The sequence below is a fragment of the Macrobrachium rosenbergii genome, chromosome 22, assembly GCF_040412425.1.
Source record: "Macrobrachium rosenbergii isolate ZJJX-2024 chromosome 22, ASM4041242v1, whole genome shotgun sequence".
Taxonomy (NCBI): Eukaryota; Metazoa; Arthropoda; class Malacostraca; order Decapoda; family Palaemonidae; genus Macrobrachium; species Macrobrachium rosenbergii.
The window spans coordinates 40,190,720-40,215,231 of record NC_089762.1 but is presented as its reverse complement, the minus strand read 5'-3'; the positions used below and the strand labels follow the sequence as shown (position 1 = coordinate 40,215,231).

General features: G+C 36.2%; 3 protein-coding genes across 3 annotated transcripts; all 3 read right to left on the bottom strand.

Annotated features, from left to right (window-relative positions):
- Positions 1-2,231: 2,231 nt before the first annotated feature.
- LOC136850472 (uncharacterized) lies at positions 2,232-8,638 on the bottom strand. Its single transcript, XM_067124046.1, has 3 exons — positions 8,527-8,638; positions 5,273-6,634; positions 2,232-3,364 (listed from the first exon to the last, which is right to left on the bottom strand). Exons 1-3 carry the CDS (start codon positions 8,566-8,568, stop codon positions 2,501-2,503), a joined length of 2,268 nt encoding a protein of 755 aa, XP_066980147.1. The 5' UTR covers positions 8,569-8,638; the 3' UTR covers positions 2,232-2,500.
- Positions 8,639-13,325: 4,687 nt separating this feature from the next.
- On the bottom strand, positions 13,326-15,564 carry LOC136850779 (uncharacterized). Its single transcript, XM_067124728.1, has 2 exons — positions 15,482-15,564; positions 13,326-14,800 (listed from the first exon to the last, which is right to left on the bottom strand). Exons 1-2 carry the CDS (start codon positions 15,518-15,520, stop codon positions 13,874-13,876), a joined length of 966 nt encoding a protein of 321 aa, XP_066980829.1. The 5' UTR covers positions 15,521-15,564; the 3' UTR covers positions 13,326-13,873.
- Positions 15,565-16,547: 983 nt separating this feature from the next.
- LOC136850778 (uncharacterized) lies at positions 16,548-18,897 on the bottom strand. Its single transcript, XM_067124727.1, has 2 exons — positions 18,749-18,897; positions 16,548-18,246 (listed from the first exon to the last, which is right to left on the bottom strand). Exons 1-2 carry the CDS (start codon positions 18,785-18,787, stop codon positions 17,836-17,838), a joined length of 450 nt encoding a protein of 149 aa, XP_066980828.1. The 5' UTR covers positions 18,788-18,897; the 3' UTR covers positions 16,548-17,835.
- Between the last annotated feature and the right edge of the window lie 5,615 nt (positions 18,898-24,512).

Sequence of the window (24,512 nt, the reverse complement as noted above, 5' to 3'; positions counted from 1 at the left end):
CCTTCCAGAGCAAGTAAGACTATCCCAACAATCAGGGTTTAGTAGGATGGTAGGGACAATTAGATGAACGGTGACACTGCGGGTAATCTCAAATCGGTGTTAAATACCAGGTCAGGGTAGCATAGCTCAATTTTCCTGGGAGTCCAACGGTTGGTCAGAAGAAGTAAGTCATATGGCAGAAATTGCACCTCGTAAAATTTCCTGTGGCTTTACATATGAGGCTGTCCAAGCATCCAGGTATTGAGGTTTGTTGACAATTTCAGCAGTGTTAGCGAAAGCAGTGGAAGTCAAGGAAGGGTGCGCAGTTGCACCAGAGACAGAAGCAGAATTTCGACAGTCACCTCCAAAGTGCATTTTTGGATCAGGGGAGGTCACTGCTGAATACCATGCCAGGAGGACACCTCAGCTGCGTTGGCGATGCCGGGTTCTTTGCGTAGAAATATTCAGGGTGGCAGGTGATGCACTTTGCGACGAAAGGTTCATGTCCACAGGTGATGGCCTGAACACAGTCAGGTTTAAGATTCGCATTAGAAAACTCACCTACTTCAGGATATGCTAATGGTACGTCTTTCTTCGGGGAAGGCTTTGTTCGTTAGCTCGTCCAGTGACGATGACTGTGATAACAATCTGTATTAAAAATAGAATTATAATTGACTTTTAGCATTACATCATTTCCTATTAGTGTTACTGTCTCTAAGTTATGTTATTTTAAGGCGTCTAGTTGAATTCAATACATTTTCATTAATAGGAAAATGGCAGTTTTTCCACAGTTTTGCATATTTTCGCTAACTGGAATTTGGTGAAAATGAAGTTGAGGTGCAACATTAATGTTTAACAAATTTTTCTATTACGGTTAAATGAGTTTGGTTTTGACTAGTCAAGGAATGGTTCTGCTATACATTAAATACTAATCTTTGATTTCTTGTTTACATTTTTGATGCACCACTTGAAATGACATGAACAAGAAACCTTTGCTGTTTGTACTTCTTATGGAGTTCATAGTAAAAAAGTGGTGGTCGGCGATAGAAGAGGAGGTTTAGATTTGAGCTACAATGGAAACTTGATGACTTAGAATACTTAGAGTATACTGTTTATTAGCAGATCACCTCAAAAAATGACAAATCGCACCATACATCTGGAAAGATAATGAGGGCAGAGTATGCACAAAGGGAAGAATTAATACAAGATGGAAAAAGAATCGGCGAGGTTGAATCTTTCAAATATTTAGGAACAATGATATCCAATACAGGTTCTCTTGAGCTGAATTTAGTGAAAGTTGAAATAGGCAAATCAGAGAAAGGACAGGTTGAATAAGATTTGAAAATCAAATAGACTGAAACCGCATACAGAATTAAGATTATACATTTGTCTATTAAGACGTGCATTGTTATACAAACAATGATCATGGTATGACAGTGAATTAGGCTGTATCTAAAAGATTCTGTTGAGTTGAGTAGAAAGCTTTATGAAGAATATTTGTAGCTTCGCTAACTCAGCCTTTTGAGTTTCATTCCTGGTCATTGCAACTCCATAAAAATGAGCCTGTGAGAGTCAAATCGTTCTTTTGTAGCTGCTAGATATAGACACCTGGAAAGCTTCAAATGTTTCCTCTGCAAACTTTTTGACTCAACTTTTGAGCCTCATAAATTGTCTTCATAGCTCCATGGAACTTCCCCTATGGGATTTAAACTTTGCTTTTGTTAACCATAAAAGTTAACACAGTTCCTTATATCAGTGATTTCTATTCTGATAATAACTGTTTTAAACTTGTTGTACCTCAATATTCGTGTAGAATCCTGAAACATCCTGAGAGTAAGGCTAAATAATGGTACGAACCATTCCAAAATGGTTCCCTAACAGATAGAGTCTGTTCCTTCTTGCAGACCTACAAATAGGCATGAGAGATAATGTATACTTCAATTTACTAACGTTATGAGTTTCTGTCCTTGTATGAACATACAAATCACAAATGAAGTGTTTTCCATTTTTCATTGCAGTAATATAAACGTCCCGTTACCCCTTTATCCAAATTGATCACAGGACTTTTTTGCTTTTAATCTGTCTCGTTGAAATATGGGTCGTTTTGGGAAGATTGATACCTGAAATATACTCAGTCCAAAAGCTTTATTCATTAGATTATTACGTTTTGAAATAATAATAATAATAATAATAATAATAATAATAATAATAATAATAATAATAATAATAATAATAATAATAATTAATAATTGATATTGTAGCTTTGATGTTAACAAATTTAATTTCTTATGGTGATAACACTAATACAGAATAAAACTTGCGAGACTGTAATGAAATTAATAGTAATTAAAAGTTATACTAATTAAAATCAGTGATTTCACTTGACAGAGAAAGGAGTGGTCACTGGCTATATCCCTAAAAAAGGTGGCTCATGGTGATAACTTGGATCAGTGTTGAAGAAATAACCGCTCTCACATTGGTGAATTTCTCGCGTAAGTCACTCTTTCCACAGTGAAAATAATTAAAAGATACTCCATAGTGCATGTGGCACAGGTGGCTCTGGGTGATAAGGGCAGATACCTACTGAGACACATTTTGCCCAAGTTGGATCAGTGTTGAAGACATACCCGGCCTCACATTGCTTAATTTCTGCCATAACTCCTGCTTTTTCACAATAGAAATACTCTTTGTAGCAATAGTGACATTTTGTGAAATTTCCATTATCGGGACAACTGAAGGTGTCCCAACAATCAGGGGTTGTAGTAGCAGATACTGTAGAAGAGAGTTCAGTTGTTGTAGGATGGTAGGGACAATTAGATGAAGGTACACACTGCGGGTAATCTGGATCGGTGTTAAATACCAGGTCAGGGTAGCATAGCTCAATTTTTCCTGGGAGTCCAACGGTTTCACAGAAGAAGTAAGTCATATGGCAGAAATTGCACCTCGCAAAATTTCCTGTAGCTTTACATATAAGGCTGTCCAAGCATCCAGGTATTGAGGTTTGCTTGACAATTTCAGCAGTGTTGGCGAAAGCAGTGGAAGTCAAGGAAGGGTGCGCAGTTGCACCAGAGACAGAAGCAGAATTTCGACAGTCACCCTCCAAAGTGCATTTTGGATCAGGGAGGTCACTGCTGAATACCATGCCAGGAGGACACCTCAGCTGCGTTGGCGATGCACCGGGTTCTTTGCAGTAGAAATATTCAGGGTGGCAGGTGATGCACTTTGCGACGAAAGGTTCATGTCCACAGGTGATGGCCTGAACACAGTCAGGTTTAAGATTCGCATTAGAAAACTCTCCTACTTCAGGATACGCTAATGGTACGTCTTTCTTCGGGGAAGGCTTTGGTTCGTTGGCTCGTCCAGTGACGATGACTGTGATAACAATCTGTATTAAAAATAGAATTATAATTGACTTTTAGCATTACATCATTTCCTATTAGTATTACTATCTCTAAATTATGTTATTTTAAGGCGTCTAGTTAAATTCAATAATTTTCTTTAATGGAAAAATGGCAGTTTTTCCACAGTTTTGCATATTTTCGCTAACTGGAATTTGGTGGAAATGAAGTTGAGGTGCAACATTAATGTGTAACAAATTTTTCTATTACGGTTAAATGAGTTTGGTTTTGACTAGTCAAGGAATGGTTCTGCTATACATTAAATACTAATCTTTGATTTCTTATTTACAATTTTGATTCACCACTTGAAATGACATGAACAAGAAACCTTTATTATGTCACCTTTGCTGTTTGTACTTGTCATGGATTTTATAAAAAAAAAAAAAGTGGTCGGCGATAGAAGAGGAGGTTTAGATTTGAGCTACAATGGAAACTTGGTGACTTAGAATACTTAGAGTATACTGTTTTAAGTAGCAGATCACCTCAAAAATGACAAATCGCACCACACATCTGGAAAGATAATGAGGGCAGAGTATGCACAAAGGGAAGAATTAATACAAGATGGAAAAAGAATCGGCGAGGTTGAATCTTTCAAATATTTAGGAACAATGATATCCAATACAGGTTCTCTTGAGCTGAATTTAGTGAAAGTTGAAATAGGCAAATCAGAGAAAGGACAGGCTGAATAAGATTTGAAAATCAAATAGACTGAAACCGCATACAGAATTAAGATTATACATTTGTCTATTAAGACGTGCATTGCTATACAAACAATGATCATGGTATGACAGTGAATTAGGCTGTATCTAAAAGATTCTGTTGAGTTGAGTAGAAAGCTTTATGAAGAATATTTGTAGCTTCGCTAACTCAGCCTTTTTGAGTTTCATTCCTGGTCATTGCAACTCCATAAAAATGAGCCTGTGAGAGTCGAATCGTTCTTTTGTAGCTGCTAGATATAGACACCTGGAAAGCTTCAAATGTTTCCTCTGCAAACTTCTTTGACTCAACTTTTGAGCCTCATAAATTGTCTTCATAGCTCCATGGAACTTCCCCTATGGGATATAAACTTTGCTTTTGTCTACCATAAAATTAACACAGTACCTTATATCAGTGATTTCTATTCTGATAATAACTGTTTTAAACTTGTTGTACCTCAATATTCGTGTAGAATCCTGAAACGTTCTGAGTAAGGCTAAATAATGGTACGAACCATTCCATAATGGTTCCCTAACAGATAGAGTCTGTTCCTTCTTGTGGACCAACAAATAGGTGTGAGAGAAAATGTAAACATCTTCTAATTTACTAATGTTATGAGTTTCTGTCCTTGTATGAACATACAAATCACAAATGAAATGTTTCCCATTTTTTCATTGCAGTAATATAAACGTCCCGTTACCCCTTTATCCAAATTGATCACAGGACAGTTTTGCTTTTAAACTGTCTCGTTGAAATATGGGTCGTTTTTGGGGAAGATTGATACCTGAAATATACTCAGTCCAAAAGCGTTATTCATTAGATTATTACGTTTTTTTAATAATAATAATAATAATAATAATAATAATAATAATAATAATAATAATAATAATAATAATAATAATAATAATAATAATAATAATAATTGATATTGTAGCTTTGATGTTAACAAATTTAATTTCTTATGGTGATAACACTAATACAGAATAAAACTTACGAGACTATAATGAAATTAATAGTAATTAAAAGTTATACTAATTAAAATCAGTGATTTCACTTGACAGAGAAAGGAGTGGTCACTGGCTATATCCCTAAAAAGGTGGCTCATGGTGACAACTTGGATCAGTGTTGAAGAAATAACCGCTCTCACATTGGTGAATTTCTCGCGTAAGTCACTCTTTCCACAGTGAAAATAATTAAAAGATACTCCATAGTGCATGTGGAAAGATACTCCATAGTGCATGTGGCACAGGTGGCTCTGGGTGGTAAGGGCAGGTACCTGCTGAGACACATTTTGCCCAAGTTGGATCAGTGTTGAAGACATACCCGGCCTCACATTGCTTAGTAACTCCCATAACTTCTGCTTTTTCACAATAGAAATACTCTTTGTAGCAATAGTCACATTTTGTGAAATTTCCATTATCGGGACACTTGAAGGTGTCCCTGCATTTAGGGGTTGTAGTTTCTGCACTTGATAATGATGTTGTTGTTGGAATGGTTGTAGATGTAGTTGTCGTTGGAGGCTCTGTGGTTGTAGGTGTAGTTGTTGTTGAAGTAGTGGTTGCAGGTGTAGTTGTCGTTGAAGGAGTGGTAGTTGTCGGTGTAGTTGTCGTTGAAGGAGTAGTGGTTGTAGGTGTAGTTGTCGTTGAAGGAATAGTGGATGTAGGTGTAGTTGTCATTGAAGGAGTAGTGGTTGTAGGTGTAGTTGTCGTTGAAGGAGTAGTGGCTGTAGATGTAGCTGTCGTTGAAGGAGTAGTGGTTGTAGATGTAGTTGTTATTGAAGGAGTTGTGGTTGCAGATGTAGTCGTTGAAGGAGTAGTGGTTGTAGATGTAGTCGTTGAAGGAGTAGTGGTTGTAGATGTAGTCGTTGAAGGAGTAGTGGTTGTAGATGTAGTCGTTGAAGGTGTAGTGGTTGTAGACGTAGTTGTGGTTGAAGGAGTAGTGGTCGTAGTAGTACTTGTAGTTGTTGTAGTCGTGGTGGATGTGCTTGTAGTGGTGGTTGAAGACCAAGGAGGATGGTATGGGCAGTTATTTGTCAAAATGCACCTTGGGAAACGGGGGTCAGGGTTGAACATCAGTCCGGAGGGACACGTCTCTGGCACTGGCGTTGCTCCCGCCGCTGAGCAGGAGAAATACCTTGGGTCGCAGTAGGTGCACTTGGCAACAAGCGACTTTTTCGTACAGGTGACTGTGTCGACACAACTTCCCTTGGTTGTCAGAGATGTGGGGTCAGGGCCCTTCGTAGTTGAGGGTACTGGGTAAGGGTGGTAAGGGCAGTTGCTGGACAAGATACACTTGGGAAAGTCTGGAACTGGGTTGAATAACTGCCCAGATTGACACGTCTTCTCCTCTGGAGTGGCACCAGAGAATGCGCAGTAGAAATATCTGGGATCACAGTTGGTGCACTTAGCGACAAAACGCGCATCTCCGCAGGTGATTGTATCAAGGCAGTCAGCGATGACTCCCTTTTTAAGACTGGCAACCAGTTTTCCCGATAGTACATTTCCAGACTCTGTAAGAGGCTTCCTGATATCATGTCCAGAGACGATGGAAGACATCACAACCTGTGCAAGAATTAGAATGTTATGCATGATTATTATCAGTAACCACTGGCTGCTTTCTCTCATATTTTCAAATATTCATTTCCATTCTTGACCAGTTCAGAACAGAAGGGAAATATAACCTTTCTATCATGAAATACTTTATTTTACTTCAGTATTAAATACCTCCATCTTTTGAGCATTAGTGTCCAGGACTGTCATTATCTGCATGTACCATGATTCCAAGATTATTTTCTTTATTTGTTGGCAAATAGCACTTAACTTCACTAATTTATTTATTTATTTATTTCAAAGCCGTTAAACACTTATCACCTTCTCCCTCATGCAAATATTTCCTTTATATCGAATTCATTTTGATCTAAAACGTTTAGTTGTCTTGCTTTTTCTGAAGAAGAATTAAGACTTTCATTTTGATACATCACTGACATGTGAAACTTAGCAGCTTTGATTACGAGATCTTTGTTAATCAGGCAGTCATAAAAACGGAAGACCGGGTGATGTGAGAGATTTTTGAAGTTTTTTTCGTCAAAGGTGTTTTACTGTTCCCGGTGCTTAAGGATGTTCATGATGTTTTCTGAAAACATTCACGAATGTTTTTTGAAGTATTTGAAGGGGGTTTCGATGTTAATCACCTGGAGTTTCAAAAGTTTTAGAATTTTTATACCACGGTAGAGAACATCATTTAAACAAATTCGAAAAAGCTGATACCATATCAGTGTGAGAAACTTTGTAACCTAGTCTGGTTCTACGAGGCAGACATTTATGAACAATAATTAGGCTATTTAAATAATGCTGTTAGAGGTACACCCATCAATGAAATGTTTCCAAATGCTATGCGTTTGTTCCTATAATACAGCGATCTTAAAATCATAGAAAACATCGACAGAAACTCTGAAGCAAGTTCACAGTCGTCGATCGTTGAAATCCAAGGCATGAAGATATTTTTGTTTTTGCCCGACATTTCCGCTGCTCATCTCCTGCAGGCATACAGGTGCCTTTACACATTTCCACACTCGCGATCATCTTGCTTATCTCCTACTCAAAGACAAGAATATATGTATATATATATATAAATATATATATAGTATATATATATTTATATATATAAAAATATATATATAGATATGTATATATATGTATATATTTATATATATATATATATATATATATATATATATATATATATATATATATATATATATATATATATATATATATATATATATATATATATGTATATATATAAACCTGCATAGTTAACCACAGTTTATTGTCATCTACATAATTTTATCCGCTTTCTATCTTACAGGAAAAATCACGGATCGGAATGTACATAAAGGTACTCCGTGTTCTTGCTTCTCCCTGCACTCGTCATAGACAAACAACAACAACAACAACAACAATAACAACAACAACAACCAAACATGAAATTAGATAATTTATATACTTGAAATGACTGATACTGTCTTTTTCAGCCTATCAGTATCTTTCAAGGAATTGAATACAATCTCAAAAATTAAATCAGTGTCAAAGGCGTGTTACAAAGGTCTGAACAAAAAAAAAAAAAATAAATGGAGTACTTTAAGAGCAACAGAGAGAATTAATCTTTACAGGAAGATTTCATATGAAAATTGGAGTTTTTTTTTATATCCAAATAATATGCCGTTAGAGATTTCAAAGACTTGGAAGGATAAACAATATACTATATGGGATATTAAGTAAAAGTGACATTTCTTGTATACAGATACACACACATACACATTCTAGACAATTCAGACGAACGAAACCACACGAACGGACACAAGATAACCAGAAGACAATAATAACCATAAAACAATAACCAATTCCCTTGACAAACGCAACGGTGAACAGAAAACGGATAACACAAAACTAACCAGAATTACGAAACATCTCCGAAATTCTTGGAAGACTTCCATGATTGATTTCAGGTCAATCTCCGTTGAAACTGGGCGTGCTTGCAAGCTGCAACCTTTTAATATACCGTCCCGCGGGGAAAGGCGGAAACGCGCGCATACGTCAATTGCAGCGATTAATAGATAACCTCTTCCATTGTCTTTCTTATCTGTGTTATGGGTACTCGTTGTTGTTGTTATGGTTCGGTAGGTGTTGTTTTATGTTTGGGAGTTGTTCGACGCGGAAAAATATAAGCACAGACAAACTAAAAAAACTATTATTATTATTAATTTTTTTTTTTGTCTATCACAGTCATCCTATTCGACTGGGAGGTTTTTATAGTGTGGGGTTCCGAGTTGCATCCTGCCTCCTTAGGAGTCCATCATTTTTCTCACTACGTGGGCTGTTTCTAGTAGCACACTTTTCTGCATGAGCCCTGGAGCTACTGCGGCATCTAGTTTTTCCAGATTCCTTTTCAGGGATCTTGGGATCGTGCCTAGTGTTCCTGTGATTATGGGTACAATTTCCACTGGCATATTCCATATCCTTCTTATTTCGATTTTCAGGTCTTGATACTTATCAATTTTTTCTTTCTTTCACATCTATTATTATTATTATTATTATTATTATTATTATTATTATTATTATTATTATTATTATTATTATTATTATTATTCAGAAGACGAATCCTATTCATATGGAATAGGCCCACCACAGGGGCCATTGACTTGAAATTCAGGAAGCTTACAAAAAATATCATGGTGTCCACTAGAGTTTCTTTCCCGGGAACCGGGATCCCGGACAATTTTTAAGGTTTAATAATCCCGGGATATTTTTGCAAATCCCGGGAAATCCCGGGACAAAAATTAAGTACAAAAATAGGGACATATTTGACTGCTGGATGGTTGTGGACTTGTTGTTCTGTTTTTATTTATATATACTGTAAGTACAGACAATTTCTGTCATCATCCTTATGAAAATAATGATAGATGTCTAGATTATGTCACTGTTTTGATATTTATATAAAATACTTTATATTTCCAGTGAATTGTATTTTCCCATCAACAGCATCTTGCTAAAATTGCTAAAACCTTGTAAAATTTCAAATTGCAACGCTTTTGCAAGATAAGGCCTGTCAAATAAATCCATGGCGGGAAGACGAAGCGTCTGTTTCAGTGTTTCCAGTTTACTGTCAGTGTTTCCAGTTTATTGTCAGTGTTTCCAGTTTATTGTCAGTGTTTCCAGTTTATTGTCAGTGTTTCCAGTTTACTGTCAGTGTTTCCAGTTTACTGTCAGTGTTTCCAGTTTACTGCAGTAACTAAATCTATAGGGGACAGGGGTATAAAACCGTGACAAAATAATCATGTATAAGTTTGCAGATTTTTCAAGAGGAACATATTCCTTCTTTATCGTGTGGATATGTAGTATTGCTGTTTACCTAATACTTTATTTTGTATATTTGGAACGGTAATCAAGCGAAACAGTCCCAACAGAGTGTATGCTTTGAACAATTTTGCAGCAGGTGTTGAACAAGAAGTGTTTGTGATGAGTGACTGCAGCCCGTGTGGGGTACCGTCCACTGTGTCGTGTTACATTAGATCTTATTCTATGAGAAACTTCTTATATATTCATTTAGTTCATGTTATAAATAAAGAATGCATACGTTTAATTTTTCTTCATTTATTTTTACTACATTTTCTGTCATTAAGCACTTTTCATTTCACTGAGTATATACGAAAACAAATGTATTTTTTTATCAATGATAATGAACTATAATTTACATTTTCATTCGCACTGGAATTTGGAAGCAGAACAAAAATATAGCAGTAAACGAAGCATATTACAGCTCCTGGTTCTTATTTCTCTTACTTTGTTGAGAAACAAAGTGTGTGCTGTAATTAAACATTAGGTGGAATTAATAAGACGGTCAATCTACAGTAATATTTCTGCATATCTGGTAATGCCAAGCACATCAAAAACCTGAAGGGTAAACAAGGTATAATGTGTAATTTCAGACAGTTGAAAATCCCGGGAATTCCCGGGATCCCGGGATTAGGACCAACTTTATCCCGAAATCCCGGGACAAAGAAAAAGCCCCAAAACGACAATCCCTAGTGTCCACTAGACAGAAATAAGAGGAAATACAGAAAGAAGAGATCTCAGATGTCCCCAAAAAAAAAAGATTAATAAATAGATGAAAACACAGGTAAATTATTACAATGCAGGGAGAATTGCATTAGGGTAGTGGTGCATTGCATCTTCGCTTGACCATTCGGAGTTGCAATTGCACGAAATCCTCCGGAAACTGTTCCACAGTCCAACGGAGTGGGGAATAAAGGACCTCTGGAGGAATGTAATTTAGAATGTTTGCACGCAAGAATAAGAATCCAATTCACCTCTTACATTAGCTCAAGATAACAGCAGCAAGGAAACGAATTAACGCTAAATACAAACAAGCACCTTATCATTAGCAAGTGAGCAGAGTGAGGTAGCAGCTTCTCTGCTAAATTTTTAGTGAGTAATTTAGAAAAGTTAAAAGGGAAAATCGAATTTGTCGAGACTAAATAACAAATGTGCAAAATTTACCAAAGGAGTGGAAAACATGGCCATGAAATGAATAAGAGTATTGTCATGATATTAGAAAAAAGCTATTGAATGGTTATGTTTTATTGGAGTAAATATAGAATCAAATTGTTGTGTGGTGGGATTATGTTTATGCACATTACATTTATGATGGATTATGCCAGAGGTAGATCGGTTGTCAAGATATATATATATATATATATATATATATATATATATATATATATATATATATATATATATATATATATATATATATGAAGTTTTTATCACATCACCGTGATTCATATACAAGCATTAAGCTACAAACGTCCTTTAATATCCAATTCGTCCCTGTAGTCCTGAGTTCCTGTCCTTCGCTGGTTCGAGCCCACGGGACGGCGTACTTATTATCAACTAAAAAATTCCCCTTCGGTAACATTTGTGATAAAAACTTCATAATATGGCTGCGTGCGACAAACGCATTACACGGTCAACATGGCAGAGGTGGGTGGATATCGTCTCCAAATACAAAACACCTGAGTTCGACGGGTGATTTGTACATGGGAGCCGATATCCACTTATACCCTCTTGTGGCCGCGCGGGTTAATGAGTCCCTGTAGTCCTGAGTTCCTGTCCTTCGTTGGTTCGAGCCCACGGGACGGCGTACTTATTATCAACTAAAAATTCCCCTTCGGTAACATATATGAAAATATATTATTTCCGAGGCAGAGCGAATTGGATATTAAAGGACGTTTTGTAAGTTTATATATATATATATATATATATATATATATATATATATATTAATGCTTATATATATAACTATATATATATATATATATATATATATATATATATATATATATATATATATATATATATATCCACACACATATATATTGGAAATTCATCGAGCTCATGAGAAAATGGCCAAAAAATGATTAGATGGTTTCTGAATTCAGAAGAAAAATGATTAAATGGTCTCTGATTTCGGAAGGAAAATGATAAGATGATCTCTAATTTCAGCAGAAAAATTATTAGACGGCCTTTGAGTTCAGAGGAAAATGACAGAGCAGTCTCTAAGCTCAAGTGAAACATGATATTGTGGTTTTTGCGCTCGTGAGAATAATTAATGACATTTTTTTTAATTCTGCGAGAATAACTGATTATCTGTTACGAAGCAGAAAAGACTATTTTTACTTTCGACTCTCTCTCTCTATTAAGATTTTATCTCTGTAATTTAAAAAAATATATGTAATTCACGTAAATATACGTAACTGCGTATGAATAAAGATTTGAATTTGTATTTGAATTTTAATAAAAACCGAAGGTGGACAGTGAATTTGAAATTGAATTTTAATAAAAACCGAAGGTGGACAGTGAATTTGAAATTGAATTTTAATAAAAACCGAAGGTGGACAGTGAATTTGAATTTGAATTTTAATAAATACCGAAGGTGGACAGTACCAGTGAGGACACAGTGACATTCTCAGAGGAAACGGATAAAACTACCTTAAAATTCTATTATCTAAGACCCCAGTTTTCTATAAACCATGTGAATTAATAAATCAGTTATCGTTACTGCATTTTTTCAAGAAGATTTGAAGATTTGAAAGAGGTACGGTAAGAGGTTAAGTCTTAGAGGGACCTTACATCTTTTCATCCAGTTAACATAATGCATGACCTTTCATTATTATTATTATTATTATTATTATTATTATTATTATTATTATTATTATTATTATTATTATTATTATTATTCAGAAAGTGAACCCTATTCATATGGGATAAACCCACAGGGGCCATTGACTTGAAATTCAAGCTTCCAAAAAGTTAGAAATTTAATTCTTTAACGATATAGAAGTTTGAATACTTGCTAGAAAGAACAATACCCATATTTTGGAAATATAAAATGATAGAAAACAAATATCTTTATTTTAAACTAGGTTCTATAGTTTCAAAATGTCATTACCCTGGCAATGAGAATAAAAAGTGGCGGTATCGCTATTAGAGCAGTGATGATGGTGTTAACGATGCCAGTGATGAATATTTTAGTGATAGCAATATAGCAAAAGTAATAATGAGAATAAATCTAGTTTCAACAACATGCAATTGAAAGATTTTATGGGGTTATTAGGAACTGACCAACATGGACTAAACAAAATGAGATAACAAATTAGAAATTCAGACTTCAGGTTTTCAAATGATATTTCAGTTAGGCCAATAGTTTATTAGTTACAATGTCACTGAAATCATAATTATACAGTAAAATTAAGATTTTATGGGGTTACTAGGAACTGACCAACATGGACTAAACAAAATAAGATAACAAATTAGAAATTCAGACTTCAGGTTTTCAAATGATATTTCAGTTAGGCCAATAGTTTATTAGTTACAACGTCATTGAAATCGTAATTATACAGTAAAATGATAACGGTAAATGATGATTCCACAGCTTTGATTGGCCTGAAAAAACTGATAAGGACAATCATATTTCTAATAATCCTGGTACTAAGAAAGTTGCTTAGTTTATTAGTTATTGGACTAGCTATCTTTATAACACTCTCTATTATCTTTATAACACTACGTTGAAATAGAATCTTAATTGTAAAGGCAATAGCAAGCTGCAATGCACTTTGTTGGATTGTCCCTTTTTCCCTTTTGTTTTATGGTGCAAATATTCTCTGCAACAATAATTAATTTTTGGACAGTCTATTTGTCGAGGATAATCAAAGCTTTCCCAGAATGCAGGAGTTACAGTTGTTAAGAGTGATAAGGACAGTCCTTCTCTGGAATACATTCTCGGTAGGTTGGGTCAGTGTTGAAGAACTCCGAGGCACCACAGGATCTCACTGATCCAGCAGCTCCGGCTTTTGCACAGAAGAAATAAGACCTCTGGCAATAGTTACATCTTGCGAAATTTCCTGCCGCCTCACACGTGAATTTGTCTAAGCAACCTGAAAATGGGGTTGTTGTTATTGTGGGTGTTGTAATAGTATTTGTGGTTGTGGGTGTTGTAGTAGTAGTTGTGGTTGTGGGTGTTGTAGTAGTAGTTGTTGTTGTGGGTGTTGTAGTAGTAGTGGTTGTTGTGGGTGTTGTAGTAGTAGTGGTTGTGGTGGGTGTTGTAGTAGTGGTTGAAGTGGTTGTAGTTGTAGTAGAAGTGGTTGTCCATGGAGGATGGTAGGGGCAGTTAGTTGTCAAAACACAATGTGGAAACAAGGGGTCAGTATTGAACATCATCCCAGTAGAGCATTTTCTTTCTTCAGGTAGCGCATGCGGTCCACTGCAGTAGAAGTATCTGGGGTCACAGTAGGTGCACTTGGGGACATAAAGCTCGTCTCCGCAGGCGATCGTGTCGGGACAGGCATCATCCATTGTTTTAGATGTTGCAGACACGACGAAAGGTGGATGATAAGGACAGTTGTTGATCAAAATGCATTCGGGATACAGAGGATCTGGATTGAAATGCTGCCCAGAGGGACATGTTTTCTCTTCAGGTTGCACACCCCGTCCGCTACAGTAGAAATATCTTGGGTCACAGGTGGTGCACTTGGCAACAGAAGTTGCGCTCTTGCAAGTGATCGTGTCGACGCAGTCCGAATTAAGCAAATTCTTGGCGACCACGTTCCAGTTTGGAATAGGCAGGATCCTTCTCTCATTGTACCCGTTAACAACAAAGGAGAGAATAATCTGGGCAGATGGCGAAAAGAAGACATTAATAACTCTTCGTAACTGTCATTATCAGATTACCTACAATATCTATGTTTACAAAGTCAACTTAAAACTGAAGATAGGAATATCTAGCCTCCTTTCCTCTTGCATTGTTCTATTGGTCCTCCTTGTTTTGTGTTTTCAGCTCAACTTCAAAATGACAAAATTTAATATAAACTCAAAATAATCCTTTTCGATTAGGTCAAAATTACGTGTGAAAAAGTCCTAAGACTCATTTAGTGATATTCTGTGAGGGTTCCCTTTAAATTTTCTCTTGAAGAGTCTAGTCAGTACTTGGAAAGGTGACCAGCAGGAAATACCAGACGCTGTCTGCGCGTTGGCTCCTTTAACATTTCGGTAAGGTATGGCCTGAGGCTGGCAATGGCATCCCACATCATTACACACCGGAGGGTGGCACCTACTGTTTATATATATATATATATATATATATATATATATATATATATATATATATATATATATATATATATATATATATATATATATATATATATATATATATATATATATATATATATAACAGCCCGGCTCACGTTTGCTAGGTCTGCGGATTCCCAGCCGAGGAGAAGTGTATAAAACTACAGGAAATTGTAGAAAAACCTAGGGTGAATAAATAATAAACAATCAGGCAAAACTGACCAGATTTACAGCTGCTCTCGCAAAGCCTGCACCTTCCATGGTTGGTTGTGAGCCTAGCTTGTCGAATTCAGCCTGATTTTCTTACCTTTTATGCAGATTTAATGAGGAAAAAAAATGCTTCAACAGATGTTTTCCGTTATCTATGAGTGTCGGTGCTCGTTTTGTATCAGAGAATGTGGTTCGTGTTTATTTTCATGTTGTTAAATATTGTCTGAGAAAACAGTCTTCACTGAATTGTTCTTATCAGCGTCAAACAAAAACGCAATAAAAATTGATGTAACCGACCGATGGTTAGTTGGGAACTGGCTAATTTCAGTGTATATGAAAAAAAAAAGAAACAGGTACATCCAATCATTCGAATTATCTGCTTTCATTAGAATGTTTTGCCGGCAGGTATTTTGCCTTCTAATCAACAGCATTTCAGAAATGCTACAGGCAGTTTCTTCAAGTTTCACTTAGAGTTTTGCACTGGATGTGCACCAAAATCCAAAATTGATTTAAAGCTTGAGATGGTTAATTTTCTATCTGAAACAGAGAGATGAGGAAATGATAGAAAATTTATCATTAAATGATGCTTCTCCTATACGTTTGAGATACACACAAACACACACATATACATATACATACATACACACATACATATATATATATATATATATATATATATATATATATATATATATATATATATATATATAATAATGTGTGTCTATATGTATGATGTATATGTATATAAATATATATATATATATATATATATATATATATATATATATATAAAATATATATATATATATATATATATATATATATATATATATATATATATATATATATATATATATATATATATATATGATATGTGTTGTAACCAATCTTACATCTGACTTTCTTTAAAGTCTTGAATATTAAGCACGAAATAAACGCATTATCGTCGAATTCTTCACACTTTGGGGCTTACTTACGCCAAAATGGGATTAATATATAGGTCCACCTATCCCACCCAGGGAAGTAAGAAAATGTTAGAAAGACTTCGTAGCCTTTGTTATTGTTCTAAAAATCAAACGAAGCTTGTTTAGTATTTACTGATGGAAAACAGGTACGACAGAAAATACAGAGGCAAATCTGTTACGAAAAGATGCAAAAGAATTAGCGACATAAAATGACTGGATGAGTTATGAAGTTGATGTTATAAATTATAATAGGATATGTTTTTTCTGCCAAAACAAGCTTTGCTCTGTTTAAATTTTTGACTCTGATATATGCTAAATTGTGTGTGCTTATCGAGAGGGCAACGTTGAAATTGACAATTCCGCGATCACTCTTCATTACTTCTAGTATGTAAAATTGTTGGTAGAATAAAGAAAAGAAATCTGACAGAAAAATTCACAAAGTACTGAAGTCTGAAATCCTTCATGCTATAGATGAAAATTATTACATATTTTGATTTCGGACTTGACATAGCTGGTTAAAGTTTAAAGAACAGTGAAATATTGATTCAACAATTTTGTATTCTTAACTTGGAAGTGATGAGCTCTAAAAGTATTATGATGATACATTATTAAGGTATTTGATTAAGGGCATTTGCTAGACATTTCTGAAGGTAAGGATGACATTCTTAGAAAGTAAGGACAGTTGGTGGAACTTAAGAACACCAAGGTAGATAGCGATGGTCTTGATAAAAAGGGGGAGTTGATTATATTCGTGGGTTTCGGTAACCACTGGATGTGATTTTAGATGGCAAAGACAGGTGGGAACATTCTTTTAAAGTTAAGGCAGATGGTTGATTCTCACAGGCAGAGCAAGATGGTTGCAGTCTAGAAAGTCAAGGGCGCTGTCTATGGCTTTGGCTGATAGGAATTAACAGACATGGTCTTGAGTGTAAGTACAGATAATGTTCCCTCAGGAGACCTGATCTATACTTATTAATGCCTAAGTTTTCAGATCCCAAGAAAAGGAAAGGACACCCTGCAATGCTTTTGACTTGCAGGTAATGCTAATTCTAAAATTGTGGATGGTAAGGGCAGTTGGAAGCCAGTACACACTTCGGGTAAGCAGGGTCAGTATTGAACACCAATCCGCTGCTGCACTGCCTTAGAACCCCTGCTGTACCTGCCGCAGTGCACTGGAAGAAAGTTGGCTGGCATGTGACACATTGAGCGAAGAACCCGCTCGCCGGACATGTGAGTGAGTCTACGCATTCAGGGGTGGGTGTTGGAGCAGCTGTTGTTGTTGCTGGGGCTGTTGTAGTTGTCGCTGGGGCTGCTGTAGTAGTTGATGGTCCTGCTGTAGTTGTAGGTGGTGCAGATGTAGGGCCAGTACCTGGAGTCGTTGCGTTACCTCCAGCCGTTGTACTACCAGCTGCTGTCGTAGGGGCAGCAGTTGTGACAGCAGCTGTTGTAGTGGTTGCGGGGGAGGAGTGGTTGGGGTTGTTGTCGTGGTGGGTGGTGGCGCAGTGGTTGGAAGAGTCCAGGAGGATGGTAAGGACAGTTGCTCTTCAAAATGCATTTCGGGTAGTTGGGATCAGGATTGAATACCAGGCCAGAGCTGCACTCCTCGACAATTGGGGGGCCACCAGGTGTTGGACAATAGAAGTACTCCGGACGGCAGGTGACGCACTTGGCCACGAACTTCGCAGAGCCACAGGTAATGGTGTCGATGCACTCTGGAGTTGGGGTGGCCTCTGGGATTCTGCCTCTTGTTGGGTAAGCTTTGAAAGACTCTCCGTGGTGGAGCCATGGTGTTACGGTGGTGGTGAAATATACCTGTGGTGGAGAGTGGGAGAGGACAAATTCACCATATAAGTAATCACAATCACTAAAAAATGAGACAAGACAGTCCCATAGGTTCGAATTCTAAACGTATGTCACCTCTTTCGGTTATCGAAGATGCTACCCCAACGTCACTTTAAAATAAGGGAGGACCTTATTAGTGAATCAGTGACTTCAGTGATACAAAGAACATTCCCTCTGGTAAAATAGGAAAAAAGTTACAACCTACATCCAGTAGACGAGCTCTAGGGGATTATGTTTGTATGATGGTATCTTATTCCATGGTCAAGATCTTTAGCAGGAATGTGAAACTAGATTTTACTTATGAATCAAACCAGTTTTCGAGATGCAAAAAATAAGTTTGCTAAGGCTGAAAAAGCATGCATGCAACAGGTTTTACCCTAGTATTTTCGACATCAAGACCAGTTGTGTCTGGTATGTTATGAAAATGAAGTGAAGCAACTAACTTTAAGACAATGCTGAAAGGAACACTTACAAGCAGGAGAGCTCCAGTCAACAGCTCTAGGACACCCATGCTTTGGAAAAATAGGACACTGGGTGCTTGAGGAAACTATAAAGTAACAACCAGCACTGTGGGGCAACTGCAGTTGACTGCAGTCAAGAAAGGTGGAATAGTGGCTTTTATATGTACTGGTGGCTCAAATTCCTTTCGTGTGCTGAACCTAAATGAGGAAATCCTACGTCAAGAATAGATAGAGTATTGCAATACCAATGATATCAGTTAACCACAATGGAAAATATTTATGCATTTCCGCTTCGTACCCTCACGTGAAGAATGCTTGTTGATTTTGTTTATCATCAAGTGATTTATGTATTTGCACATTCATTTGTTCTGTGTTTATCATTATGCACGAACACTCATTCGTCACGCTGGCCCAGTACATCTAGTGTCATTTAAAAGAACTCGAGACCACTTCATAAAAAGAAAAACAAATAGATTTCTGGTCAATATGAATCGAAAATAAGAATTTAAGCACATCAGAATAGAAAAAAGAAATAACTTTTGTATGTGTATCAACAGTAGCTTATACATTTCTTGATTAATGTTATACGAATGATAAAACCAGAGCCTCGGTGGCTCAGTCGGTAGAGCAGCGGCCTAGGACTTCGTAGAGGTCCGTGGCGTAGGTTCAAATCCGCAGCCGGCTGGTCAGTGAAGGCATACACTTTGCTATCCGTGTAGACAGCCCGGGATTATGTATGTAATCAACGGATAGGTTTGCTGAAAAGCAAATGGGTGTTACAGGCTAATACACACATAAACAAAGCCACTCCAACATCTTCTAAAAACATAACAGACACCTCACACGTCTCGAACTGTCGACCTACCCGCCCAGCTCTCCTCACTGCTTGGGAGAAAGGGAGCTGGGGATTGGCACAATACACGTACACATCGTTACTGGGGTCTAAGCGATGTCAGGCAGGGCAGCCGATCAAGGCTACGGCCTACCCCAACACCAAATCAAAGTCCTTCGTGAAGAAGGCATCGTGCTTACCCTATATAGAAAATGGGAAAAAAGCACGTTAAAACGAAGAAGAATGATTAAACCTGTGCATAAACCCACACGTACAGAAAAGTGTTTTTGCATATTATTAGTATATACTACATAAACGTATGTGCTCACAAATGCACATGTGACTGCATGCATAAAAGAGAGTGCCATGCAACTGCAATAATTTGTATTCATCAAATGAGTATTTTCATAGCAAATGAATTCAGATATAGCATGGGAACAGCACTCATCCGGGCACTTGTCAATTGAGTAAGGAGCTTTTCGAGGAAAACCTACAATAAGAAGGAATATTATCACCTCCCTGTCCTGTACCTCGACACCTAGGGGACCACCCTTATCACACCTGGGATTTCAACCTGGGAGCGAACCCCCGCCCCCCGTATACCTGTCTGACCACCGCTTGGTGCAACTGTCGATATATATATATATATATATATATATATATATATATATATATATATATATATATATATATATATATATATATTTACACAACACACACACACACACACACACACACATATATATATATATATATATATATATATATATATATATATATATGTGTGTGTGTGTGTGTGTGTTGTTTGTGTGTGTGTGTTTGTTTGTTTGTGTAGGCTTACATATGTCTGGTCTATGTTTGAGAAAACACATTACATACCGTTACATGTGTAAAGAGACACAAAACTAACATTAATTCTTTAAAGCAAAACAAAAGAGAGAGAGAGAGAGAGAGAGAGAGAGAGAGAGAGAGAGAGAGAGAGAGAGAGAGAGAGAGAGAGTAGGGAAAAGAAAGTGATGCAGACTTATCAAGTACATCACAAGGGGCGTAACTAAACCGTGATATAAATGTATTTTTTTTTTCAAATGTTTTATCTCTCTTTCTCTCCAGTAACTTGATACAGTTGTATACAATCGAAGGTCTTATTCCTTTTTTTTGTTTATTTATATAAACTTTGATATCAGTTGGGACTGTACCGATAAAGGTGGGCGGGAAGCTGATAACATTTCCAAAAAATTCGGTCATATTCTGTACCCTCCCCCTTTCAGGCAGAAGATGCAAAGCTTTCTAACCTTGAAATAATTCTCCTTCTATTTTAGTAATCTACTTACATTTTTACCTACTTATCATTCAATTTGTTAATTGATTTTTTTTAGAATTAATGATCTCTTCTTTCTGTATTTCATATTACCTCCTGTTACTTCTTTCAAATGAAAGCCATATTCGCTGGAATCTTGAATTTCATGTCTAGCTCCTGTGGTGGGCTTGTTCCATATGAACAGGGTTTATCTTCTGAATAATAATAATAATAATAATAATAATAATAATAATAATAATAATAATAATAATAATAATAATAATAATAATAATAATTGAATACATTTTTATCCATTTCTTTATCAATTCGTTAATTTATATTTTTCTTTTCTAATTACTGGTCTCTTCATCCTGCATTTCCTAATAACTAATCTTACTTCTTTCAGATGAACACCATAATTTTCTTTGGAAGCTTGAGTTTCAAGCCAGTGGCCCGTGTGGTGGACTTGTTCTTCTGAATAATAATAATAATTTTGATAGAGACTAAACTAGCATTGACTTAAATGCAGTTATCAATTAATATTTTTTTTTTATCCAGTTACTAACTTATTATAGTCTGACATTACTTACGAATTTTGAAAATACTCAGTTTTAGTCACTAAACTGAAACGAGTGTAGGAAACTTGTCAAAAGAACAGCAGTCGCCCCGCCTCTCTCTCTCTCTCTCTCTCTCTCTCTCTCTCTCTCTCTCTCTCTCTCAGCGAAAGTGATTTAATCTCAGACTGAAACCGCAGTCTTGTTTAACACCTACTGACAAGTGTACAGTATTTTGTACCAAACTCAGAACAATGGGATGTTTTAATCTCTCACTGATACACTCTTTGTTCAAATGGTTTGGCCTTGAGATTATAAAGAAGCTATTTATTCCTGCGATGTGAAAGAAATCATCTGACCTCGAATGATTTGATAAACATTTGGCATTCGTATGAGAATTCCACACACGCTTATTATCAAATTTAAACTATTTATATATATATATATATATATATATATATATATATATATATATATATATATATACATGTATACTTACATACATAATCTTACAAAAAATACGTTGGACATTATACTTATTAATTCTGTGTAGGATAAATTGTACCCTTTTTAGTTTTCTGTAAAAGAAAACTATTGAGAGGGCTAGTTGTCTGTCCGTCCGCCCCCTGATCTTAAAAACTACTGAGGCTAGAGGGTTGCAAATTTGTACGTTGATCATCCACCCTCCATTCATCAAACATAACAAATTGCAGCCCTCTAGCCTCAGGGTTTTTATCTTATTTGAGGTTAAAGTTAGCCACGATCGTGCATCTGGCACCGCTATAGGTACCAACAACACAGACCATCACCGGGCCGTGGCTGAAAGTTTCAGGGACCGCGGCTGAGAGTTTCATTGGCCGTGGCCAAGAGTTTCATACAGTATTACACGCTGTACAGAAAACTCGATTGAGCCGAAGAAACTTCGGCGCATTTTTTTACTTGTTTATTATGGGCCTAACCTTATTTATACTCTCCCTGTCAGCCTACTTGGCTTCGTAATAAAAAAACCACACTACTGTAGTTTAATGTTAATACTAAATTATATTATAGTATAGACAACAAACACCATATCATCACATCATATAGATTTTCAATGTTCCCAACATTTCAGGTGAGGATAGTTTGATTATGAAACTTTTTGTACTATTACAGATCCAACCCACAACGATAATTTCTAAATATTTTATTCATGCAATTCACTAGTTAATATGCAATACTAGATAAGGTATAATTCTTTACGAATTCCGTGTTGTTCAATGGTGAAGATAGGCCTACTACTGGATAAAATAGAAGGGAGAAAATACACTAGTTACCGTTCTGAAATATAACGTTTTCTTCTATCTGAACGTCGAGCTTATTTCGAAGGGTGACTATAATGTTCCGAGCAAGCCTTCCACCGAAATCGACCTTGCTACAGCAAGATTTTCCGAATCTAGCGTAATAATCAGGCTATAACTCTGAATATTTGAGGTTTAATGGTGGGTTAGATGTATTTTGTAGCATTTAGGCATTAAATGAAGGTTTCAATCGGCAGATAATGTACCTTTCTTTCCTCCCTTGAATCACATTCTTGTTTTGTTTCTTCAGCTATGTCCTCACGTTCTGCTTTCTTCTCTTTCTAAATTTTCTTAGACTCTGCGTCACTTTCTGTTTTCCTCTGTTGACGATCTGTTTCCACCTGTTTCATTTGATGCTGAACTGACTATATCAGATTTGTTCATTCTTCCATGATTGTGTCACTGGCTTCTTCGTAGGAAATTGAAACTTGTTTTCTTTGGATAATTCAGCTCGATTTAAATATTCTTCATTTCTTCATTTGTGCTGAAAAAGCTGAAATTCGCCAATGTTTTACCTTTCACAATATAACTGCAATTTAACATATATTCCATGAAAAAATAACTCATATCAACATCCGATTTATCATTATGATAGCTTTATACATATGCTTACAAGCTTAAAAATCACAGTAGATGCACGTGACTTCCGTGTATAAGCGAATCCACAGGAAAATGACAGGCAGAAGTTCAGTCACGTTTATTAACGCATCGTCGGGCGACGATGCGTTAATAAACGTGAATGTTGGTACTGAACTTCTGCCTGTTATTTTCCTGTGGGATTCGCTTATATGCTTACAAGTCATACATTGGGAAATGTTGAAGATGTATATATCATAACGATGAATAACTTGAACCGACCACTGGCATAATAACGCAATTTACATTCGCTAGAAATAATTGGAGGACACGAGAGCCGAAATAATCAGCTATTCAGTTACCAAGAAGCTCATTAACTTCGGCTCAACTTCCGAAGGACAATTTCTCAGTCACATTGAGGTACGTCAGTAATCGGGTATTAAGTGGTATAAACAGGTATTACAGAATCCATGTAACGATACAGGTTATTAGAAGGCTTTCCTATATCAGAATAGACAAGTCATAAAGGGGGTATTTTTCTTTTAAATCATGAGAATGTTGTAAACATTGCTGGATGATTCAGAATGTGGGAAATGTTAAGTTTAATTAGTTCAAGAGGTGCTTTATTCAAAATGTCTGCCTTTCTTGTATTTGAAAGAAGAGTAATTATACCCTTTCAAGACTTTAAAAAAATGATTACACATAACCTTTACAAAAGTTTTAGCCGTTACTTATAAATCTGGGACTAAGAAACTCTTAGAAAACAGATTAGTAATATAATTTATGGCACCATGATTCATACAGGAATTACCATAACCAAAATTCTCGTGAAAAATTAATTTTGGAATTGACTGAATTAATTGCAGTGTGTCGAACCAACGAACCGAGATGAAAAATAAATAAATAAATAAATAAATAAATAAATAAATAAATAAATAAATAAATAAATAAATAAATAAATAAATTTGTTATTAATTTTATCAGCGCAAGTTCAAATAAATAAAGCAAAAAGGTCATGTGCAATTTTTCCGTATGACCTGTGATCGATGGTCATGACCCAGGTTAGAGCATTAATGCAGTTATGACGCTGTGTTAATGAGAGAGAGAGAGAGAGAGAGAGAGAGAGAGAGAGAGAGAGAGAGAGAGAGAGAGAGAGAGAGAGAGGAGAGAGCTTGTTGT

Bases quoted from the DNA above. Each gene is read 5' to 3' on its own strand.
- LOC136850778 (XM_067124727.1), bottom strand. From the start codon at position 18,787: ATGGGTGTCCTAGAGCTGTTGACTGGAGCTCTCCTGCTT. The intron at 18,247-18,748 runs GTAAGTGTTCCT...TCTCCACCACAG, and splicing joins TGACTGGAGCTCTCCTGCTT to GTATATTTCACCACCACCGT.
- LOC136850472 (XM_067124046.1), bottom strand. From the start codon at position 8,568: ATGGAAGTCTTCCAAGAATTTCGGAGATGTTTCGTAATTCTG. The intron at 6,635-8,526 runs GTTAGTTTTGTG...ATTCTTGCACAG, and splicing joins GGAGATGTTTCGTAATTCTG to GTTGTGATGTCTTCCATCGT. The intron at 3,365-5,272 runs TTTTAATTATTT...TTTTTAATACAG, and splicing joins CACATGCACTATGGAGTATC to ATTGTTATCACAGTCATCGT.
- LOC136850779 (XM_067124728.1), bottom strand. From the start codon at position 15,520: ATGGAAGGTGCAGGCTTTGCGAGAGCAGCTGTAAATCTG. The intron at 14,801-15,481 runs GTCAGTTTTGCC...CCATCTGCCCAG, and splicing joins CGAGAGCAGCTGTAAATCTG to ATTATTCTCTCCTTTGTTGT.